The 20,092-nt window shown below is 39.9% G+C and overlaps 2 protein-coding genes across 3 annotated transcripts in view; one reads left to right on the top strand and one right to left on the bottom strand.

Moving 5' to 3' along the window:
* The window catches only part of mthfr.L (methylenetetrahydrofolate reductase (NAD(P)H) L homeolog), a 28,841-nt gene extending 20,412 nt beyond the window's left edge, over positions 1-8,429 (bottom strand). Inside the window, 2 exon segments of the mRNA NM_001086623.1 lie at positions 378-605; positions 8,208-8,429. Coding sequence (NP_001080092.1) covers positions 378-595 — 218 coding nt within the window. The 5' untranslated portion in view covers positions 596-605; positions 8,208-8,429.
* Positions 8,430-8,438: 9 nt separating this feature from the next.
* The window catches only part of clcn6.L (chloride channel, voltage-sensitive 6 L homeolog), a 49,713-nt gene continuing 38,059 nt past the window's right edge, over positions 8,439-20,092 (top strand). Inside the window, exons 1-5 of one of the 2 annotated variants that reach the window (XM_018225667.2) lie at positions 8,440-8,649; positions 10,029-10,088; positions 12,136-12,201; positions 12,387-12,452; positions 15,388-15,454. In XM_018225667.2, the coding sequence (XP_018081156.1) occupies positions 8,548-8,649; positions 10,029-10,088; positions 12,136-12,201; positions 12,387-12,452; positions 15,388-15,454 (361 nt within the window). In that variant the 5' untranslated portion in view covers positions 8,440-8,547. Of the gene's footprint in view, positions 8,650-10,028; positions 10,089-12,135; positions 12,202-12,386; positions 12,453-15,387; positions 15,455-20,092 lie in introns of both variants that reach the window. The other variant, XM_018225668.2, reaches the window with a different exon arrangement.

The raw sequence follows: 20,092 nt of genomic DNA, 5'->3' as shown, positions 1-20,092 counted from the left end.
TTCTGAAGCAAACACAGCAGTTTTACCAGTGCAGGGCAATACTGCATTATATTTTTAATACTTTAGAACACTTTCATTTTTTGATGTTACTGTTCCTTTAAGCTTACCATGCCATTTATCCAGTGGGGTATAATTGGTTAAATTTTTTATTTATGTATTTAAACTGCCTCTAATTTAGTTTGGTCAGTGACCCCCATTTAAAAGCTGGAGAGAGTCAGAAGAAGAAGGCAATTAAGTCAAAAACTATAACAAAAATAAATAATGAAGACCAAATGAAAAGTTGGTTAAAGTTTAACATACTAAAAGTTAACTTGAACCACCCCTTTAACAAGTGAAATGTTAAGCCATGAAAGAAAACCCTCTTTGAGAGATCACACCTGGAGATCAAGTTAACTGCTCCACTTGCTGTACGTGGAGGAAAAAACTCCAATGAGAACCATCTATCGCCAGCTTCAACCCGCCTTCTCATCTTTTCCTTGAGACATTCATGTCGCTCTATGTCCAGGACTGGTGTGGAACATCGGGAGCTTTCCTTGGAGTTTTCTGCACTGCTACAGCTAGCGGTGCCACTATCACTGCTGTTTGCATTCACCATCCTGAGACCACTAAAACAGAATAAAACAAACGTTAAAGGGCATGTAAAGGCAAAAAAATAAAATCCCATTTTTACTTTCTTTAATGAAAAAGAAATCGATCTCCAATATACTTTAATTAAAAAAATGTGTACTGTTTTTATAAGAAACCTGGCTGTAGGCAGTGAAATTCTCCATTCACTTACTGCTGAGGATAAGAATTGTCAGACAATCCCTAAATGCTCTGCAAGGAAACAATCATACTTATGAACAGCAGGGGGAGCCCCCGCCTTCCCAGCCATGCAGAACTCAAGCAGCTTTGTTTTTTCCCCCCTGTGTATAGCAGTGGGCTACTGTGTAGATATTTGTATTGGATTTTATTTTTGTCTTTATATCCCCTTCACTGTTTCCAACTCCAGCTGCAGGGACAAAGATCATGGAGACAGATTTAAACAGATAAACCAGGATTCTATTTGGAGGATTATTTTGTTGCAGCCACTGGTTCTGCAGAGTTGGAGAAAGTTTATATTAAACAATACAAAAACTATAAAATTCACATTAGATTACATGACAACACAGGACCCAGTGCAGTCTGCATATTCTGATTATTAACCAGTTTTGATGTATCGGCTTCTGGCAGATATTATTTGGCTTGGGCTGTTTTGATAGTTTATGACGATCCCTAAGCAGCCCAGACCACACTGAGCATGTGCACAGTCTTGGTCTTGCAAAGATGTTTAACAAAGTTACAAGATGGTGACCCCCCCTGTGGCCAGCTTTGAAAGCATAGATCATTTGTTTGATTAGGCCTGTGGTGCAGTAAGTTCATTATTATGTTTAGTATACAAAATACAGCATTTGTAGCCTTATTCTATTTTAGACTCTCCTTGCCCGTTAATCATTCTTTAGGAAATGCTTTCTAGTTATCACTCCTGCGGAGGCAGCAAAATTCACTGATACAGAGAAACCTCTAACTGCACAGGAACTCAGCTACTATATTCTTGGCAGTTAGAGGCTTAGTCTGCCTGCACAAAGAAGCTATGTTCTTGGCATGCAAAGGATTAAAGGGGAAACTATTGTCAGGCAAGGTCATTTTGACATACTGTTTGGAGGGTCTTCAGAAAGCCAAAAATTTTATCAGAGCAGGCAGGACAGCAAGCTGCCAAATAATTGTGAAGCGTAGGGCAATGATGCTGTATACCGGGTGGTTCCCAACCTTTTTTTTCCCTGTGAGCCACATTCCAATGTAAATAGAGTTGGGGAACAAGACAAGCAGGAAAATTGTGGGCGGTGCCAAAAAGGCCTGTCATTGACAATTTCGTAGCCTCCATGTGGACTGGCAGTCTACAGGACACAATACTTGGCCGTAAACCTGGTTTTTATGCTATCGAGTTGCCTCCAAACCAGGAATTGAAAAATAAGCACCTGCTTAGAGGCCATCGGGACCAACATCCAAGGGGTTAGTGAACAACATGTTGCTCACAAGCGACTAGTTGGGGAACATTGCTGTATACAGTACCGCTTAGACTCAGATACAGAAGCTTTGTATACAGAACACTAATGTAGTTTTAAATTTTGAAGTGTGTGTTATGGGATGTCTGTGTGATGCAGTGTTTGTGAAAGAGGTGATGTGATAGTGGTGATAGAACTGTAGTCTATGCTTTATTACTGTGAACTGCCTCTTCCAGATCCCCTGAAGAAACACGATCCGGGCTAACACAACTGTTCTGAGTGCAGGCAAGACAGAACCACAGAAGGGTCTCTTCCTTAGGACAAAGTGTTTGTCTTCCTTTAGTTATGTACTGTTCTGTCCTGAGCTGTATTTTTCCCAAAGCAATACTGGTTTGTGTGTTTAAATCATACTGTACTATATATATTTGCATTTAACTGTATGCCATAAGCCTGCCATAATCACCTGCTTTTTTTTTTTTAATCAATTCACAGGCATTAGGGGATCACCATATGTTAATTGGCCCAACAGTGTTATGAGGCTACTCTTGCAGTTAAACTTTAATCTCTGACTCTTCAGTCTTTCTGGGCCCTGTGTACTGAAGGTTATTAGTTGCAAGTGGTACTTTTACCAAGACATGATGGCCCAGTTTTGATAAAAGGAAAAGCAGGAGAAAAGTAAAAGCCTCAGGTGATAATGTACTGATTACAAAGTCAATGGTGACGTGTCTAGGAATAGTAACAGACAACAGTCACTTTCACATCACCAATCGATATTCAATCGACCTTAGAATATCACTGAACATCAAGCTCTGTTAATTCCCAGAACATTTGACCTGCAGCTTTAATTTGCTGGGTAAATGTCCCCGGCAACCACATTTGCAGATTCCTCTCAGATTATAATTTTTAATGTTTTTACATTTTTATCATGCTTCTTTTTATTCCTTCTCTTATACATTTTACAGTCTGTCATTCAAAATATGTTTTGGTTGCTAAGAAAATAAGACCATAGCACCCAGAAAACAGTGCTATAAGGACTATAAGACACCAAGAAATATGGAACCCACTTTCTGCTGAAGAGCATTATAAAAACCACACCAAAGGACTGATTGGATACTGATTTTATAGAAGTAGCCTTTTTATTTTAGTACACACCTCGAGACTTTAAGGGTAGAGCTCCACAAGCGTTTTTCATCGGATCAACGCCATCGACAAAACGCACAAGACAAGTCGGATGGAGCCACACGCGTGAAGATACAATTGGACTGAATGAAAAGTCGGAGGTAACTCCAGACACTGCTAAATGATCTTCTGTGTTGTTTCAGTGACGCTCGGCTGGGGGCGGCGCCATCAGCCCAGCGTCATCAAAGCAATGCAGAAGATCCACTAGCTATGTGAGGGTCCGGTTTACGAAGGTTCGCGGGGCTGGGGGCAGCTTTGGGGTGGTAACTCTTTAAACAATAAAAGATGCTTATCTTTCATGCTAATTTAAAAAACTTATATCATCAAATCAACCAAAAAAAAATTATGTTGACTTGCAATTATTGTAACAAATTTTGCTTGTATTGATTGTAGTGAATTAGTCCTCAGTTTGGATGACTGTCAATTAGTGATGGGCAAATCTGTCCCGTTTCACCAAAAAAATTGTGAAACGTCGAAAATAGGCTGCAGTCCTGTTTTCATTTGTAATTAGCCTATGGAAGGATTGTGGCGCCCCCAGCCGAGCGTCACTGAAACAACACAAAAGATCATTTAGCAGTAAATACATTGGATATGTTACTTGCCATTATCTAGACTGCTTCTGTGCTGATAATTTTAAAGATATATAATAGTTAAAAGAATCCTGAACTTGACTCCCACCATATGGTAAGAAGAATAAGGGCAGCACATCTATCTATTCTTGGTACAACATGTTATACAATATGTACATTAACGTTCCTGAGGGGCATGGCATTTAAACATACCAGTGAATTGCCTTAGCTATCTAAAGAATTTGTTTTTTAATTTACATAAATGCATAAATATAACTAATAGGCCTTTCTGGAAAGGTACCAGGGTGCTGCAGACACAGTATTGGAAATCAGTATGACAATAGTTCCATATATGGCAATTACTTCTCTAAAATTCAAACTTTTATATATCATCCAATTAGTTAGGAAAGTTTCCTGCTTCACTGGAAGCTATGGAAAAAGGACAATGTTGATCATGTAACCTCACAAAACGCTGCAGTTCACTTCCCACTGACATGACTGGGACCATGCACAGGAGATTAGCAACTTATGACTTCATTATGTCCAGCATGTATTGCCTATAAATATTACCGTTAGCCCAAGTCTAACATAAAATTAAAAACCCGCATATGTAATAAAAGGAACTAAGTTTGCCCACGAACACTAACCCATAGCAACCAATAAGATGGTTTCTTTTAAACACGTGACCAGCAAATGCTACCTGCTGATTGGTTAATATGGGTTACTGTTTCTGGGCAAACTTTGTGGCTTTTATTACATATGGGGAGGGTTACAGCTGAGCATTAAACAGTGCTATGTAAAATATGATAATGACAGAAAAAAACTTGTGTATGCATATTCCCCCTCGTAGCTTTTGGTGACTCCCAATGTGGTCTTAAATACAAAGCACCTGATCAACACAAAAAGCTATCTAAGTTTGTTTGTGTGTGTCTTGATGGGATGACTACCTTTCCCAGAGAAAAGTCTACACAAATGCTTTGTTTGTTTTTTGTTTTTGTTTGGCGTTCTTTTGGGAGTTGCCAAATGTGTACTCAAATGGAGGTCAGAAGTAGAAGTGCCCCTGTGACAGAAAAAACTCATCAAGACTGTGTACTTTGATGTGGTTGCTATAAGCTCAGCATACTACATTTTATAAAAAGTAAACCTTTTTGTTTAACACACAAGTTAACTTGCACTGATTTTTTTTTTTTTACAAATTTCTAATAGTTACAGCGTATATCACTCATCTACATATATCTCCAACTCTTAAATAACATTTCTATAACTACATTTCTAATTCACCCAATCTATGTTAAAACTATAAACTACTTGATAATAGTCCTGTAAATATGCTGAATGATCAGTTATTTATCCCGTTTTTTCCTAGTAATTATTTTCCTAGTGATTATAGAATATTATGGTATGGTACAAGCAGAAACTTTGTTCTATGGAATCTGGGGCAAAAGTCATAGTTTGTGACACCTGGCTGAGACTGGATTTAGCTTTTCTATTCTGCAATTCTGCTAGCTGTCATTACTTCCATATGTAATCTTGACTTAAGCAAAGGCCCTTATTCACTCCTAATAAAACATCTCATTCCAAAGACGCTATCTTGTCCATAATGTCCCCAAGCCCCGATATGATAACAAAATACAGACACCAGCTCTTTGCTTGATTATAAGGGTGAAAAAATTCCACTGAACTTTCCAACTCAGGAAGTTGTTTTACCACGCACAAGTTTGTGCTACCACTAATAACCAATACGTTGGTATATTAATTATTTGTAAATTTGTACCATAATACTCATATTCATAACAAGAAATAAAAATAGTCAAAATTTAGAATTAACTGGCACGATTACACCTCTTGACCTAGTTTACTATGAACAATGACTGGACTAGTAGTCCTTTCATTCCTTCTTCCTTGAACTTCCGCCATATTTTTTATACACTGCATGATAGACATCATATGCTTTATGAATTTATTTAGGGGCACAATATAATGCATAAAAGATGTCACACCTTCAACATATTTGTTGTATATATGTGTTAAGGTTATGCAATATGCAGCCCACAGGCCTGCATATTATTCTAACTCAGAGTTCCACTAATACAAATAAATATTATGTGATCATACACAGGGAAGTCATACAGAATTCTGTAGCAGGTCTTACTTGCAAGAAAGTCTTCTCTATCTTCCCCTGGGATGACATCACTTCCAATTTATGTGGTGGGTAACAGGTCAGGTTTAAGATATACTTTTTGCAGGTTATAAAAATATATTTTATCAGTCAGCAGCATGTCCACCCTATTAGACCGGCTCAGTTCTCTAACATGCAGGTTCAAACTGCCTTTTTTATTTATAAAAGTCCAATCCAAGTGCTTCAATTTACCCACTGCAAAAAATGCAATAAGCCTTTGCTTAATAATGTAAGAATATTCAACATTTCAACCACACAGCCAGAAGCCCTGCTTGTACTCCTTCACTGCAAGACTAAAGGGGCCCTTATTATCCTATGCCCCCCAGTCAAAAGGCCTTCAGACACCCCTTCTCTGCAAGGCTGGGGGTAGGTGTCCCTTTTACCCAGGCTGCAGCCAGAAAGCTTACAGGTAGGGAAATCTTCAGAAACCTGCAAGGGTCCCAATACAAATACGCTCACAGAGGGCTCAGAAGCCTGATGACCACACATGTCCATTAGATCCTTGTGCAGACTCATAAGAGCCTTTTTGCTCCAGATACTTGGAAAACTACAAAATCAAAACATGCAGGTGTGCCCCTGGTTTGGGTAAGGTTGGGGTAAAGGAGCAAGGTGCAGCAGTGCCAATGAAAGTGCATGTGGTGCGCTCTAGTTGCCATGATTTCAGGCACCCCAGGTGTGCAAGGCCTGGGGTCAAAAAGCATGGGCATCCTAGCTGCCAGGCCTTTTGGCCAGAGGATCAAGTGGTTCACCATTCTCATAGTTAGGGCTAGAGTTTTCCTCCAACTGATACCACACTTGATCCAGGGTGATGAAGCACAGATTGACAGAAAATGCACTGGGGATAAAAGGGAAGTTAATCTATAAATCGACTGGGAAGTACAAAACCAAAATGTGGAGAGACAAGTCAGAACTGAGCAAAATCAAAAGACATAGGCTGTTGAAGAGGAAGAAGGGCTGTGAGCAGTGCTGTCCAACTTGTTACATGTCGTGGGCAAATTATTTCTCACACAGCACATTTGAGAGCTAGATGTAATTAAAATGATCATGCTCATACAATGAAGTCTCTGAAACCTTTGAGCAGACTAGAGGCCATAAAAATCCTTTGGATGGCCACGTCTGGTCCAAGGGCCTCCAGTTTGACAGCCTTGGTATTGAGGATACCAAAACAGGACAGAAGACAACAGAAGCAGATAGGGTGAGATGGGGAGAAGTGAAGCAAAGGGGTGGTGAAAGAAACAGAAACTTGCAATATAGAGATCAAGAGGAGAAGGTGAGACGTAAAAAAGAATGAAAATAAGGAGAACAATAACAAGGAGAAGAGGGACGAAGATAGTAAAGACGTGTAAATAAGAAGAAAAAAGTTAAAGCGTAGAGGCAGAAATACAGTAAAAGGTAGCTAAGTAAGATTGACATCCTGACTGTCACATAAATTCAGAATCCAGCTGGTGATGGATGTAGTGCTTGCCACCCATACTACCAAACAACTAAATGCTTACCGTATATGTATAGCACCAGCATCAGAGACATTGGAGGTCAGTGAAATATAGACTAATGTGTCCCCTACAGTAAATATTAACTGGCCAATGCTTATGTGGCCTTTGTAAGACAAGAAACCTCTGTAATCTCATTTTCTATACAGTTTTCTCCCAAACATACGTAGGCAAGTCATTGGCTTCTGGTACAAATGACCCGTGTGTGTGAATGTAGTAGGGACCTTACATTGTAAACCACATTGGAACAGATGCAACTAATGCAAACTATGTGTAATCTCTGTAAAGTGCTGCATAAATGTATATATAAATGCCAGATAGTGGATAAAAACAAATAATTGGAGCAGAGGTAATCCTTGGCAATCTCAACCTTTGCAAATACATACTGGCTAAGAAATACTCAGAACATGAAGCCATGCTCTTCCAACTCCTGAAAAAATGCATGACTGTTCCCATAGAGCCAAATTAGGAAAGCACGACCATGTGCCACTGACAGATCTATTTCAATTACAAGTTACCAAGAACTAGTCACCAAGTGCATGTGCATTGTTAAAGTTTCTTCAGATATTAGGACCAACAAGGTTTTTTATGACTTATAGAAACCTTGGGCTCCACATGTAATTGGTCATTCAATTTTCAGAACCTGGAATTCCAAATGCCTACAACGAAATACAAAGCATACGGTATATGCACATTCTATTAAAGTCTGCTGCGCATTCTCGCTCCATTTAACTGTGTCATCTGCATAAACACTACAGGCTCTTACCTCATCCGCTACAAACTCCTTTGTCACCCACGCTGTCTTAGCAGAACACGCTTCAAGACACTACCAGTGTACGCGCATAGACTTCTCTCTACGTCACGCTCAGAACACTCAGGAGACTGGGTGGGGGGAGGGGGTAACCAGTACGCGAGAATACCATGTGATCGCAACATCCGTGAAACAGCATGTCTTCCTATCAGCCGGCCCTTTTGCTCTTCTGTCTGGAAGGTACAGTGTCATGTGACTGGAAAGGGGCGGGGTACATCCGAACAATGCCTGCTAGTGGTACAACACTGTCATAGGGTAGCGAGGGGGATCTGCTGGTGTTGTTATCACGTGTTATATGACACTCTGGGAGGGGGGCATAAAAAAAAAGATGGCGTGCTGTGGGGGTTCGGTGTGCTGTTGCTGCGGGAATCGAGAGAGCCGCACCCCAGAGGAATTGGTGAGAGGACGAGCCTCGCTGGAATGCAGGGTTTCTGATAATGCCTGAAAAGCCAGGCAGTCTGATGTCTTTATTTCCTCTAGTACTTTTAAACTGCACTGTTCGTGCCCTCTCCCTTCTTTCTGATAATTGTCTAGATAGGGAATGTGCGTTGATTACTGCTTTCTGTAGTTCAGTTGCATCCTCACTTGTAAGGTGACTGCAGCACAATGCCTGAGTCATGTTTCATGGGAGGTCATGGGTGTCTCCCAGGATTCACAGTGAATGGCATTGTGGGACAGTAACTGGTGCTAATATTCCAGTTTTCACCCTGCATATGGTTATTGAAAAAAGATTTTTTTATATAGGTTATGTAAAATCAGCACTTCTAAAATCAGGCTTTGATACAATATGGCAGTTTTGCTGCAAGCATTTTGACTGCCAAGTGGCTCGCTTATTTTTCCTATTTGTTAATACATTGTTTTCAAATAAAATTGTTGCTTAATGTCAAATATCCTGACTGAATCACTTGATTCTATGTGAAGTGATGCAGTCGGGATATTGGTATGATTTTTGAAAGAAGTGTGGTATCCATCCATCACTCTGTTGGGGCAAATGTAGCAATATATGTTGGTTATTCTATTTGGACAAACAATCTTATTTATGCGTTTTCCATGTACATGTATTCTCCGGTTAATGCTTTATAAAGTTTCTGGTTGACTGACTGGCTTAGTGTGGGGCAAAACTAGTGATCTAGTCTTATGCTCTTGGAGTGCTTGGAAACCAATAACCATTTCTATATAATGTACTTCAGAGGATCCAAACATGACCGCTTGTGTTTAAATCATGTTCTGACTATTCAACATTCACTTTGAATCTTTACTGTTGTCACAAAGGCATGACAATATTTACACAGCGTATCCCATGATTTATTTATTTGTATGTGCAAATGTGAAAATTACTTCTTGTTTCTGCTAGGGCAGGTAATAGTATCTAAAGTGCCCTACAGGGTCACTTAGGGCTACAGAGTTACGTAGGGTAAGGTAGCATTATAAACCAATGTTTCCATTACTGTATGCCAACAGTTAGTTAAAAACATTTCATATATAGTGCTGCCTTCAAATTTATGGTCACTGGAATAACTGTATTTAGAACTGTGTTAGAAGCTGTATAAATACATGTCTTTTTGCACTGCTTAAATGGCTTCACATGGCTTATTTATACAAACTATAGTAGTTTTCCTAAATTAAACTTTAACTAATGCTGGACGTTCTCTTTAAATGCATACAAAACACTTTGGTGCTTTTTGGCGTTACTTGTCCTTTAAATGCATGACCGCTAGCTATGGGTCATGGGGGTTTGAATTATTAAGTATACTGAACCTTAATTTGTTTTCACAGACTATACTAGGGGAAACACATGAAGAAGATGAGGAGATTCTACCCCGGAAAGATTATGAAGTAAGTTACAGAACTTTGGTTCTTAGACACAAATTATAAATAGGATACAACGTACTCACAGCTCAGGTTCAACTGCACTTTCTCGAAAAATCGTGATAAAATATTCCCACTTTATTTCATCCATTAAAAAACTGTCAGCAAAGGTACAGGGCATAATATTACAGACTACTGACGCGTTTCGTGATCACAATGGTCAGAGCTTCAAATTATAAATACAGTAGATTGTCTTTTTTTGCAAGTCCTGTGTTTTGGCAAATTTGTGTGAGTTGTAGCACAGCATCAGCTGAACAGTTTAAACCCAAGGTTGATTAGAAAAGTGGTTCAATTAGGTGGTCTCATCTCTCACTTGGCTATTTATCATTCGGATTGGCAACAGGAATGTACCTACTGTACCAAAACATTGGGAAACACGGATCATCCTGTTTCTTTTGCATTTATATATTATGCACATGACGTGCTTAAATCTCTTGGTTAAAAATTAGCTTGTATTCATTACTTTGAGTGCAGAAATGCACTGATGCTCACTTCGTCAGCGATTGTCATGCTGTCTATTTGGCAAATATCTATATATTGCCTCAGGTGCACGTTACATAGCTATACAGGTTTGGGATCTTTTATTTAGAATGCTCGGGACCTAGAGTTTTTCGGATAAGGGGTCTTCAATAATTTGGTTCTCCTTACCTTCACTCTACTAAAAAAATCTATGAAATTAATTAATTAAATATTAATTATATCTTAGTTTGGATCAATTTCAAGGTACTTTTTTATTATTACAGAGAAAAAAAATCATTTTTATAAGGTTGAATTATTTGCTTAAAATGGAGTCAATGTGAGATGGCCTTCCGGTAATTCCGAATTTTCTGGATAACCGGTTTCCGGATAACAGATCCCATACCTGTATACATATCTGGAAAGAAAAGTATGTTTTAACAGGAAAAAGTGTGGGAGTAATAGACACAGCTCTATCCATTCATTGGCTAATGAACCTCATGTATTCATGCCTTTGGTTTATACTTCACACAAGCAGAAGGGACAAACTTTCATATTGGGTCAGCATAGCTGCATGTTTAACATGAGTTCAATGAATAACGCTTGTGAAAACATTATTACTAGTGCACAGATAATCCTCTTCCATAATGGACTCCTAAGGAAACACTCATAACAAAGGGTGAATGGAGGACGTTGTAATTCATTATATTGCAAGGACTAAACATGGAGTAGCTTCAGTTTCTCTGTTTGCCCTGTTTAGCTCAAGAAATAACAGAAAACTTTAATTTTTTATGATTGAAACAGTAGGAAAATTATGTTGAGCATGAAGTCATGCTGTACAAGGGGATATACTGTCTTTAAAAACTGCAGTGTATCAATATGGGATTCTTCAGTAGCACATACTATTTATAAAAAAAAAAAAAAGTTTTAAAGTTAATAAAAAGCCTTTATTACATTAATCAGTGTGTTGCATCTTTTTTTCTGTGAAATATTTTAATAGAACGTACACTACAATGTAGTTCTCTGTAGTTTGTGCTATATCAAAATTTGACTGTGTCAAATTTAACTCAAATGTAGGGCAGTTTCCTCATACTTATTTTCCTAGGTAGGAAGTCATAAACAGCCTCACAGATATGCTGCAAAGCGTGGACACGGGGAAGACCCAGTAAATACAGTGGCTTGGCCCCTATTTGCAGCCTGCGCATGTGCGAGCTGTTTATTGTCTCCTGGATTCTTAAAAACAGAGCAGTAATTATGGATATCCTTTTTTTATAAGCTAAGGCAAATGTCTGGCTACATTTTGGACTGTGTGTTTGAGCACACAAAGTTCAGAAACTTGTAGGGTAAATGTTTTATTATTTTTTTTTAAATTCCCTGAATTTTTTCCTCTAGAAGCTACATAAAAATGCAGGCAAACCCACAACAACAGGTTTCTAGTTCAACTCGTACCACAAATAATTTGAATATAGCGGCAAAAATGAAATATCTGCACTTCAAACAAGCAGTAACGTTTAACATTTACAATTGCAGTTTTTTTTAAATATGTTCTTCTTTGCAGAGCTTGGATTATGACAGATGTATTAGTGATCCATATCTTGAAGTTCTGGAGAGTATCAACTATAAGGTAATTTTATACACAAAATAAGAAAGAAATGCATTTAAAGAAATCCAGGAGGTATGTAAGAAAAGTGGAGTAAAGTTTTGCAAGAGTTTGGTATTCAAGTACCTAGTGACTTTCTTTATTCAATGCATCTCAGAATAGCTGTAGATGAATTAAAATTGTGTAATAAGTTGTATTTTTTCTACCAGAGAGCCTGGAGGTACGAGGCAGTGAAATGGATAATGGTCTTTGCTATAGGAGTCTGCACAGGACTGGTGAGGTTTTTATTTTTCCACTTAAATATACCACTTAAAAACAAATGGCTAAATAATGGAGGTAAATCAATAAATGACTATATGTTTCATTAAACAGTAATTTAAATGTTCTACTAAACAATCACAGAAAAGGCGAATACAAACAGGGGACAAACCCCTTGTGTTTATTGTGTCACAACGTTTCAGGGGCGTTCCTCCTTTCTTCCCAGGGTTGGCACACCAGGTGGATATCCGTTTTGAAGGGCCCGTGTGTGCGTCTTCCTTGTTACACTACTATAAACAATCAGTGCATTCTTGCAAGATCCTAAGCACTGTGAAAAACATTTTTATATGAAGTCAGTACTACAATGGGAATGAGCAGTATTATGAAATTATCTGCCTGTGTGCCATGGGCAGTGGACTTCCCATTCAAACTAAGGGCATTTTGGCTGCAGCAGTCAAAATTTGTTTTATACAATAGCAAATTTGCTTTTATAACACAATCATTTCTTGTCTATTACGTTTAGTAGTAACAAACAAACACTTTTTTCGGTGTACAGAACTGTAATACTTAAAACTCCTCTAAATATAGAAAAAACGTACTTTTACAGGCTGATTTATTTCAGCTTTATGCAAAAACCCTAGTCGTCCCACCCATCTGTTCTACTTATTGGTGCCTTCTTTTCCAGATTGTGAAGGGGTGCCAGCAGCAATCGGCACACTGCACTGTAAGACAGGGACCAGCTAGTCTGACCTGATAGGGAAGGAAGTCTTTTCTTGACTCCAGGGCTGTTATTGGCTAGCCCCTTTACTCCTACTATGCTTCTGATAGACAGAGTGAAATCAGCACCATATATTGTTTATTTATTGCCTGCAAGATTAGGGGGGATTTTATTTACCTATAGGTTTCCTTTAAGAATGAAAATAATTAAGTGAAGTTTGTAACATCTGTATTAAAAAGGAGATACTCCTTTTGATACTCCAGTATTGAAGACTTTCATATCAGAGGGAACAATGTTTCCTTTCAGAGCACTGCTCTCTTCTTGAAGTGGCTGTTCACCTTCCAACACTTTTTTTTCAGTTCAGATGTTTTCAGATAGTTCCCCTAGAAATAGACTTTTTTCAATCACTTTCTATTTGTGACCGTATTTTTAAATGTTGAAGCTTTAACATTTAATTTTTTGTCTTCTGTTTCTTTAAAGGAGGGGGAATATCGCTGACTCTGTAAACTGTTCTAAATTGATACATAAGTTGATACATTTCTTATCTTTTGTCCTGCTGAGCAGAATTTGTTAGTTTCATGATTTGTCAAACATAAAACATGGAAAGTGATTGAAAAAAGTATTTCTGGGGAACAATCTGAAAACAACTCAATTAAAAAAGGTTTTGGAAAGTGAACAACCCCTTTAATTAAAGGAGAAGGAAAGCTACAGAGGCATTTTATTGCCAATAGATTAGCTGCAATAGTACAAGCTAGAATGCTATATTTATTCTGTAGAATGTTTTACCATACCTGAGTAAAAAGCTCTAGAAACTCTCTGTTTGTTTAGGATAGGAGCTGCAGTATTAACTTGGTGTGACATCACTTCCTGCCTGAGTCTCTCCCTGCTCTGGGCTCAGATTACAGTAGAGAAGGGAGGGGGGTGGGGAAGAGGAGCAAACTGAGCATGCTCTTGCCCAGGGCAATGAGGTTTAAGCTGAAAACAGGAAGTCTGATACAGAAGCCCATGAGTACACAATAGAAGGAAAGAAATGCTGTGTTTCTTTTGACAGAGGACTCAGCGCAGCAATACTTTGAGGGTTTACTGGTATATTTAGGTGGACCTTTCTGATAAGGCTTACTTAGTTTTAACCTTTCCTTCTCCTTTAATCTTCATGTTTTAGCCCATGTATTGTTGCCAATACTTTTTTTTTTCAGGATAATCTGGAAAAAAAAAGTTTGTTTGATACAGTGCATTGGACTGACTATTCCTTTCAGACTGTAGTTATGCTTGTGTAGCATATTTAGGGCAGAGACACACGCTGTTATTCGAGGAGATTAGTTGCCCGGCAACAAATCTCCTCTTCATCGGGGCGACTAATCTCCCCGAACTGCCTTTCCGCTGGCTAGAATGTAAATCGCCGGCGAAATGGCACTCGGAGCACTTCGTTATCCGAAGTTGCCCGAAGTTTCCTCATCCGACGACTTCGGAAAACTATGCAGTCTCAGTGCCATCCCGCCGGGGATTTACATTCTAGGCAGTTCGGTGAGATTAGCCTCCCTGAAGAAGAGGAGATTTGTCGCCGGGCTACTAATCTCCCCGAATCTCTGCCCTTAAAGGATATTCACTAATTAATACAGGAATGACCTGCAAGACTTTTTTTACTGACACTTTCTGGGATGTTTAGAGATTAAAACCCTTTACCCTTAACCATTTTTGATCTCACATATATATTATTTACTTCTCAGCAGCAGGGCCCACACTCAATGGGGAGGTGTGACCTTTGGCAGTCCAGTCAGGGGCTCTTAGCAAGTCAAAGGGGTTCTAACATGCTATGGTTCGGTTCCAAAGGGACCTATAATACTTAGTTAGCTGGACCTACCACTGTATATGGACCCTGGGTGGGCCACAGTCATAATAAATCAGGATTTATGGCGGTAGGGTTCTGCCAGTTAGCAGTATGCATCCTCTTGATTTATGATAGTAGCAAAAAAAAATTATAGACTTCATCCTGGTTGAGAGTGTGTAAATAACCATTAAAGAAAGGATTGCTTAGTAGTAAATGTGTGCTTTATTTGATTTGTTGTATTTTTTAATATGTGTATTGTAATTATTTGTGTTGCTGTGCCCAATATAATATTTCTCTGGGATTCCTACCAGGGCTGGTTTTGTATTGCATGCATCTGCATTTATTATCTGTGTTATTTACAATTACTTAAACATTTTTTTATCCCTGTTTCTATTGGCTTCTGCAGGTTGGACTCTTTGTAGATTTCTTTGTCCAGCTCTTCTCCCGGTTTAAGTATAGAGTGGTGCAAGGTTGTATCCTTTCAAACCTGACTTGTTCTGTTACATAAAACTCCAAACATACGGTACTAACTAGTTTGTACTTTTAACATAGTCAGTCCTGTTCACTTGGTGCCAAAGGAAATATTCTGCATAGAGTGCAAAAAAATGGCAGCCTTTTTTGTGCTTTGCACATTGTGATCAGGTTAAAAAATGAACCCAAATCTGAATAAAATCTGCACAAATAAGAATAAAAAGTCTGATTTCGCAATGTAATACTCTTCCTTAAACTGTTATTACATTGCGAATTTTAATTGCGCATTGTGAATTTTAATTACGCATTGCCCACTTTAAAGAAGTGCTTGAAGGTGTCGTAATCTTTTGGAGCAAACATAACCACTTTTTCATTAAGAAGTTTTATTACATTCACTGCGCACTAGCGCAAACTATAAAATTCGCAAACCTTCTTTCACTGTCGGAAATGGTCACTAAACCGTTTCCTGGTTCGCAAAAGCTGTGTTAAATACACACAAAGGCAAATTTGTTCACACAGACATGTGCAGACGTGTTTTAAAACTGATGGCATGCAAAATTTTGATCCCTGCTGACATTAAACTTCCTGGTGACATCAGTGGGAAGCATCACATATTGCATCACATATTGCCCTAGACCTGTCATTACTAGTAGTCCAGGCAACCGGTAGCACTTCACTTTGATGTCAGAGGGTAGCCAACTGTTGTATGTAGCACCCTATGTACTATTGGTCTACACCGTTTTTTTTGTAAAGGTTCAGTTTTATTGATTTTACAAAACCAAAACGAACACAAAATAACTATGTTTTACAGTGTTTAGCAATACTGCATAAAGATGATGTAACCGGATAGTTCTGTCACAAAATAAAGCAATTATCATTTTTCGGGTAATCATAGGTAGCATTATATAGCAGGTCACAACAATTTTAAAGGGCCAGTTATTCATCAAGGGGGTCATGGTGACACCAGTCCCCCCACATTTTGCTAACTTGTCGTGCGCCCCCCTCGTTTCATAAGTTCGTTTTACTACGGGGAGAGCTCCATCCACTAGGTGTCACCTAGGATCCTCCTATCCAGTGCATGATCACAGTTTTTTTAGCATAAAACATAAGAGTTTGCATCCTGCCTCTTGCCAAATTTCTTTAGCTTGAGAAGCGTTATAGGTTTGGTGGATGAATTTGTTTGGTGGATGAGTCTTGGGATAACCTGAGTCCGCATGAGATAGGCTTGATCAAAGGGTGGCTTGATTGCTCCCATAATTCCACTATATTATTTAGATAGGAGTTTGGTTGAGGATGGTGGCATCTTGAGAAGGGCATCTTTTAAAGGTATGGTGTCTATTGTGGGGGAGAGAGTGTGAAACTGCTCCTGAAACGCATGTCTGATTTGGAACTATCTATAGAGTTGCACCTGTTGACCGGGGACTCTATCCTGCAGCTTTTGATGGGTAGGTCAGAAAGGTTTTTCAGAATGCTTTTTAACACTAAACCGTGGCCAATAGACAAAAGTTCACAGAAATGGTTCAGGAGTGAGTTGGTCCAGAGAGGAAGGTGGAGTGAAAGCAGCGGCCAGGACACAGGATTTTTACAGCCGTAGACCATGCTTTGTGTGGCGTTAAGATAGTATGGGGTACGGTGGTCATATCCAAATGATGTCTGTAGGGTCCCAAGCCTTCTAAGGAATGAAGGATGCTTGAAGTACAGTGTTTGGGTTATAAGGGTCAGGAGAAAAGCACCAGTGTAAATAGTAAATTTGGGAGGCTAAGTAATAAAAATAGAAGTGTGGAAGGGCCAAACACCCTTTTTCAATGGGTGATGTAAGCCTTTTCCAGGAGATACGAGGAGTACTGTTGGCCCAAATAAATGGAATTATAGTTCTGTTCTGTTTTTTAAAGAAATGTTGAGGTATGGTAAATGGGGTATTGTGGATTATATATGAGTTTGGGGAGATATATCATCTTAATGAGATCGATCCTACCCCAAAGCGTAAGCGGTAGTTTGGCCCAACTCTTAAGGGATTGGGTTAGAGTCTCTATTATGGGGTCTAGGTTGAGTTGCAGAAAATGATGGGGGTCTGAAGACACCCATATTCCCAGGTATTTGAATGATGTGACCCACTTTAACCGTGTCTGCGGGGGAAGTGGGGCTTGGGGGTTAGGGTCAATACAGAATAGCTGCTATTTTCTCCCAGTTGATGCGGCATCCCGAATGTTTAAGTGCTGGATAGTAGTTTAAAAGAGTGGAGAGGGAATCTAAGGGATCCTCAAGATATATTAGTATGTCGTCAGCAAATAGGGATACCTTTTCCGTGACGTTGGCGTATTGTAGCCCCTTGAATGTTTGGGCACTAGTTCTAACTAAGGATAAAATATTAACCATTTTGACAGATCTTGCATTAAAGTCCTACAAATATGCAGGGCCAACAGTGGGTTGTTCCTGTGAAAAGAAGTATTGATCAGCTAATTAAAAGGTGTAAACCTTCTATTAGGATTCTATTACAATTTTTTACTGAAGTTAAAATAGATTGTTATTGGACTTTTTCAGGAAAATAATATAATACTCCCTTAACTAAGGGGCTATCTGTAAGGGCCCGAAGGCACAGTAGGAGTGCGGACCAAGGAGGAGGCAGGTAACAGCCGAGTTCGAGGTAACAGAAGGATAAGGCAATAGAATAGTCGAAGTTCAGGAAAAAGGTTCAGTCCAGGCAGCAAAGGGTCAATCCGAATAACAGGCAAGGTAGGTACACAGGAAATCAGTCAATAATATCACACCCAGGAATTCACGAAGATAAACCTATACTTGGGCAATGTCTGTAATGTCCAGAGGGCTTTATATAGGCCAGGTTTGGCGCCAAAGTTTGGGCGCAATGGCGTCATGACGCTGGCGTCCTGGCGCTGACACTCTGACACTCTGACGCCGGCGCCCATTCTGACCAATCGGCAAGCGGGAGGACGCAGGCGTCATAGTGCTGCGACCAGCAGGATCCACATGGTGGGGCCAGGAGTCGCCATCTTGGACGCCGTCGCCATCTTGGGAAGAAACCTCTATTTCCATTACAGTACCCCCTTCCTTAGGGGGGGCCTCAGGACTGCCATGACAAGGACTGGATGGAAACTGTTTGTGAAATCTTCGGATAAGAAGGGGAGCATGGACATCCAAACTTTTCACCCAGGAGCACTCCTCAGGACCAAACCCCTTCCACTCAATCAAATATTGTAACACACCCCTGGAAATCCGAGAGTCCAGAATCCTCTTGACTTCAAACTCCTGGTGCCCATCAACAAGAACAGGAGTAGGAGAGGAAGAAGAAGAAGAAGAATGTGTTGCAGGCTTGAGGAGAGACACATGGAAGACATTAGGAACCCGCATTTCGGGGGGAAGCTGAAGACGAACCGCCACAGGATTAATAATCTCAATAATAGGAAAAGGACCGATGAACTTGGGGCCAAGTTTGGGGGTAGGGACTCTGAGACGGATGTTTCGTGTAGAAAGCCAGACTTTGTCACCAAGGTTATATTGAGGAGACGAAATTCTTTTCTTGTCAGCGAATTTCTTCTGAGAAAGAGAACTCTTTTCCAAATTAGCCTTAGTGGCGACCCAGATAGCGAGCATGTGAGCGGCTTGATCATTGGCTGCAGGAACGTCTGTGAGAAGAAGGTCTTGAGGAAATGCTAGAGGATTCAACCCATAGACACAAAAGAATGGAGATTTCTCAGAAGAAGCGTGCATAGCATTATTGTGAGCAAATTCCGCCCAAGGGAGAAGATCTGCCCAGTCGTCCTGGCACAAAGACACATGGCAACGAAGAAATTGCTCCAAAGCTTGGTTGACTCTCTCTGCAGCTCCATTGGATTGAGGGTGGTAGGCAGAGGAAAACTGGAGAGAGATATGAAGTGCTTTACATAAGGATCTCCAAAATTTGTAAACGAATTGGGAACCTCTGTCGGATACCACTTCAGCCGGGAATCCATGAAGGCGAAAGATATGCTGAATAAATAATTTTGAAAGTTCTTGAGCAGAGGGCAGCTTGCGTAGAGGAATGAAATGGACCATCTTGCTGAATCTATCAATCACGACCCAGATGACCGTATGACCGAGGGAGACAGGTAAATCCACAATGAAATCCATCGCCAGATGAGTCCATGGACGGGAGGGAATGGGCAAAGGTAGAATCAATCCCTTAGGAGGAGAGTGACCGGACTTGGAAGCAGCACAAATGGAACAAGAAGAGATAAAGTCTTTGACGTCCTTTCGAAGAGAAGGCCACCATACCAGGCGAGACAGAAGTTCAGTAGTCTTCTTGATTCCAGGGTGGCCGGCCTGTTTGGAATTATGGGACTGAGAAAGGATGGAGTGACGAAGATCTGGAGGAACAAATGCGACTCCCAAAGGAGTATCGCCAGGAGCAGAGGACTGTGCAGATAACAACTGGGAAGCCATGGTAGGAAATAAGGCAGCAATAATCTTGATGGGAGGCACAATGGGTTCAGGATCTTCGGAACTAGTATCTTCAGGAATGAAGCTTCTAGAAAGAGCGTCTGCTTTCTTATTTCTGGACCCTGGACGAAATGTGATAATGAAGTTGAATTTAGAGAAGAGTGCCCATCTAGCTTGCCTGGGATTAAGACGTTTGAGAGACTGGA

This window comes from Xenopus laevis, chromosome 7L, assembly GCF_017654675.1.
Source record: "Xenopus laevis strain J_2021 chromosome 7L, Xenopus_laevis_v10.1, whole genome shotgun sequence".
NCBI lineage: Eukaryota > Metazoa > Chordata > Amphibia > Anura > Pipidae > Xenopus > Xenopus laevis.
This window is presented reverse-complemented; position numbering and strand designations above follow the sequence as displayed.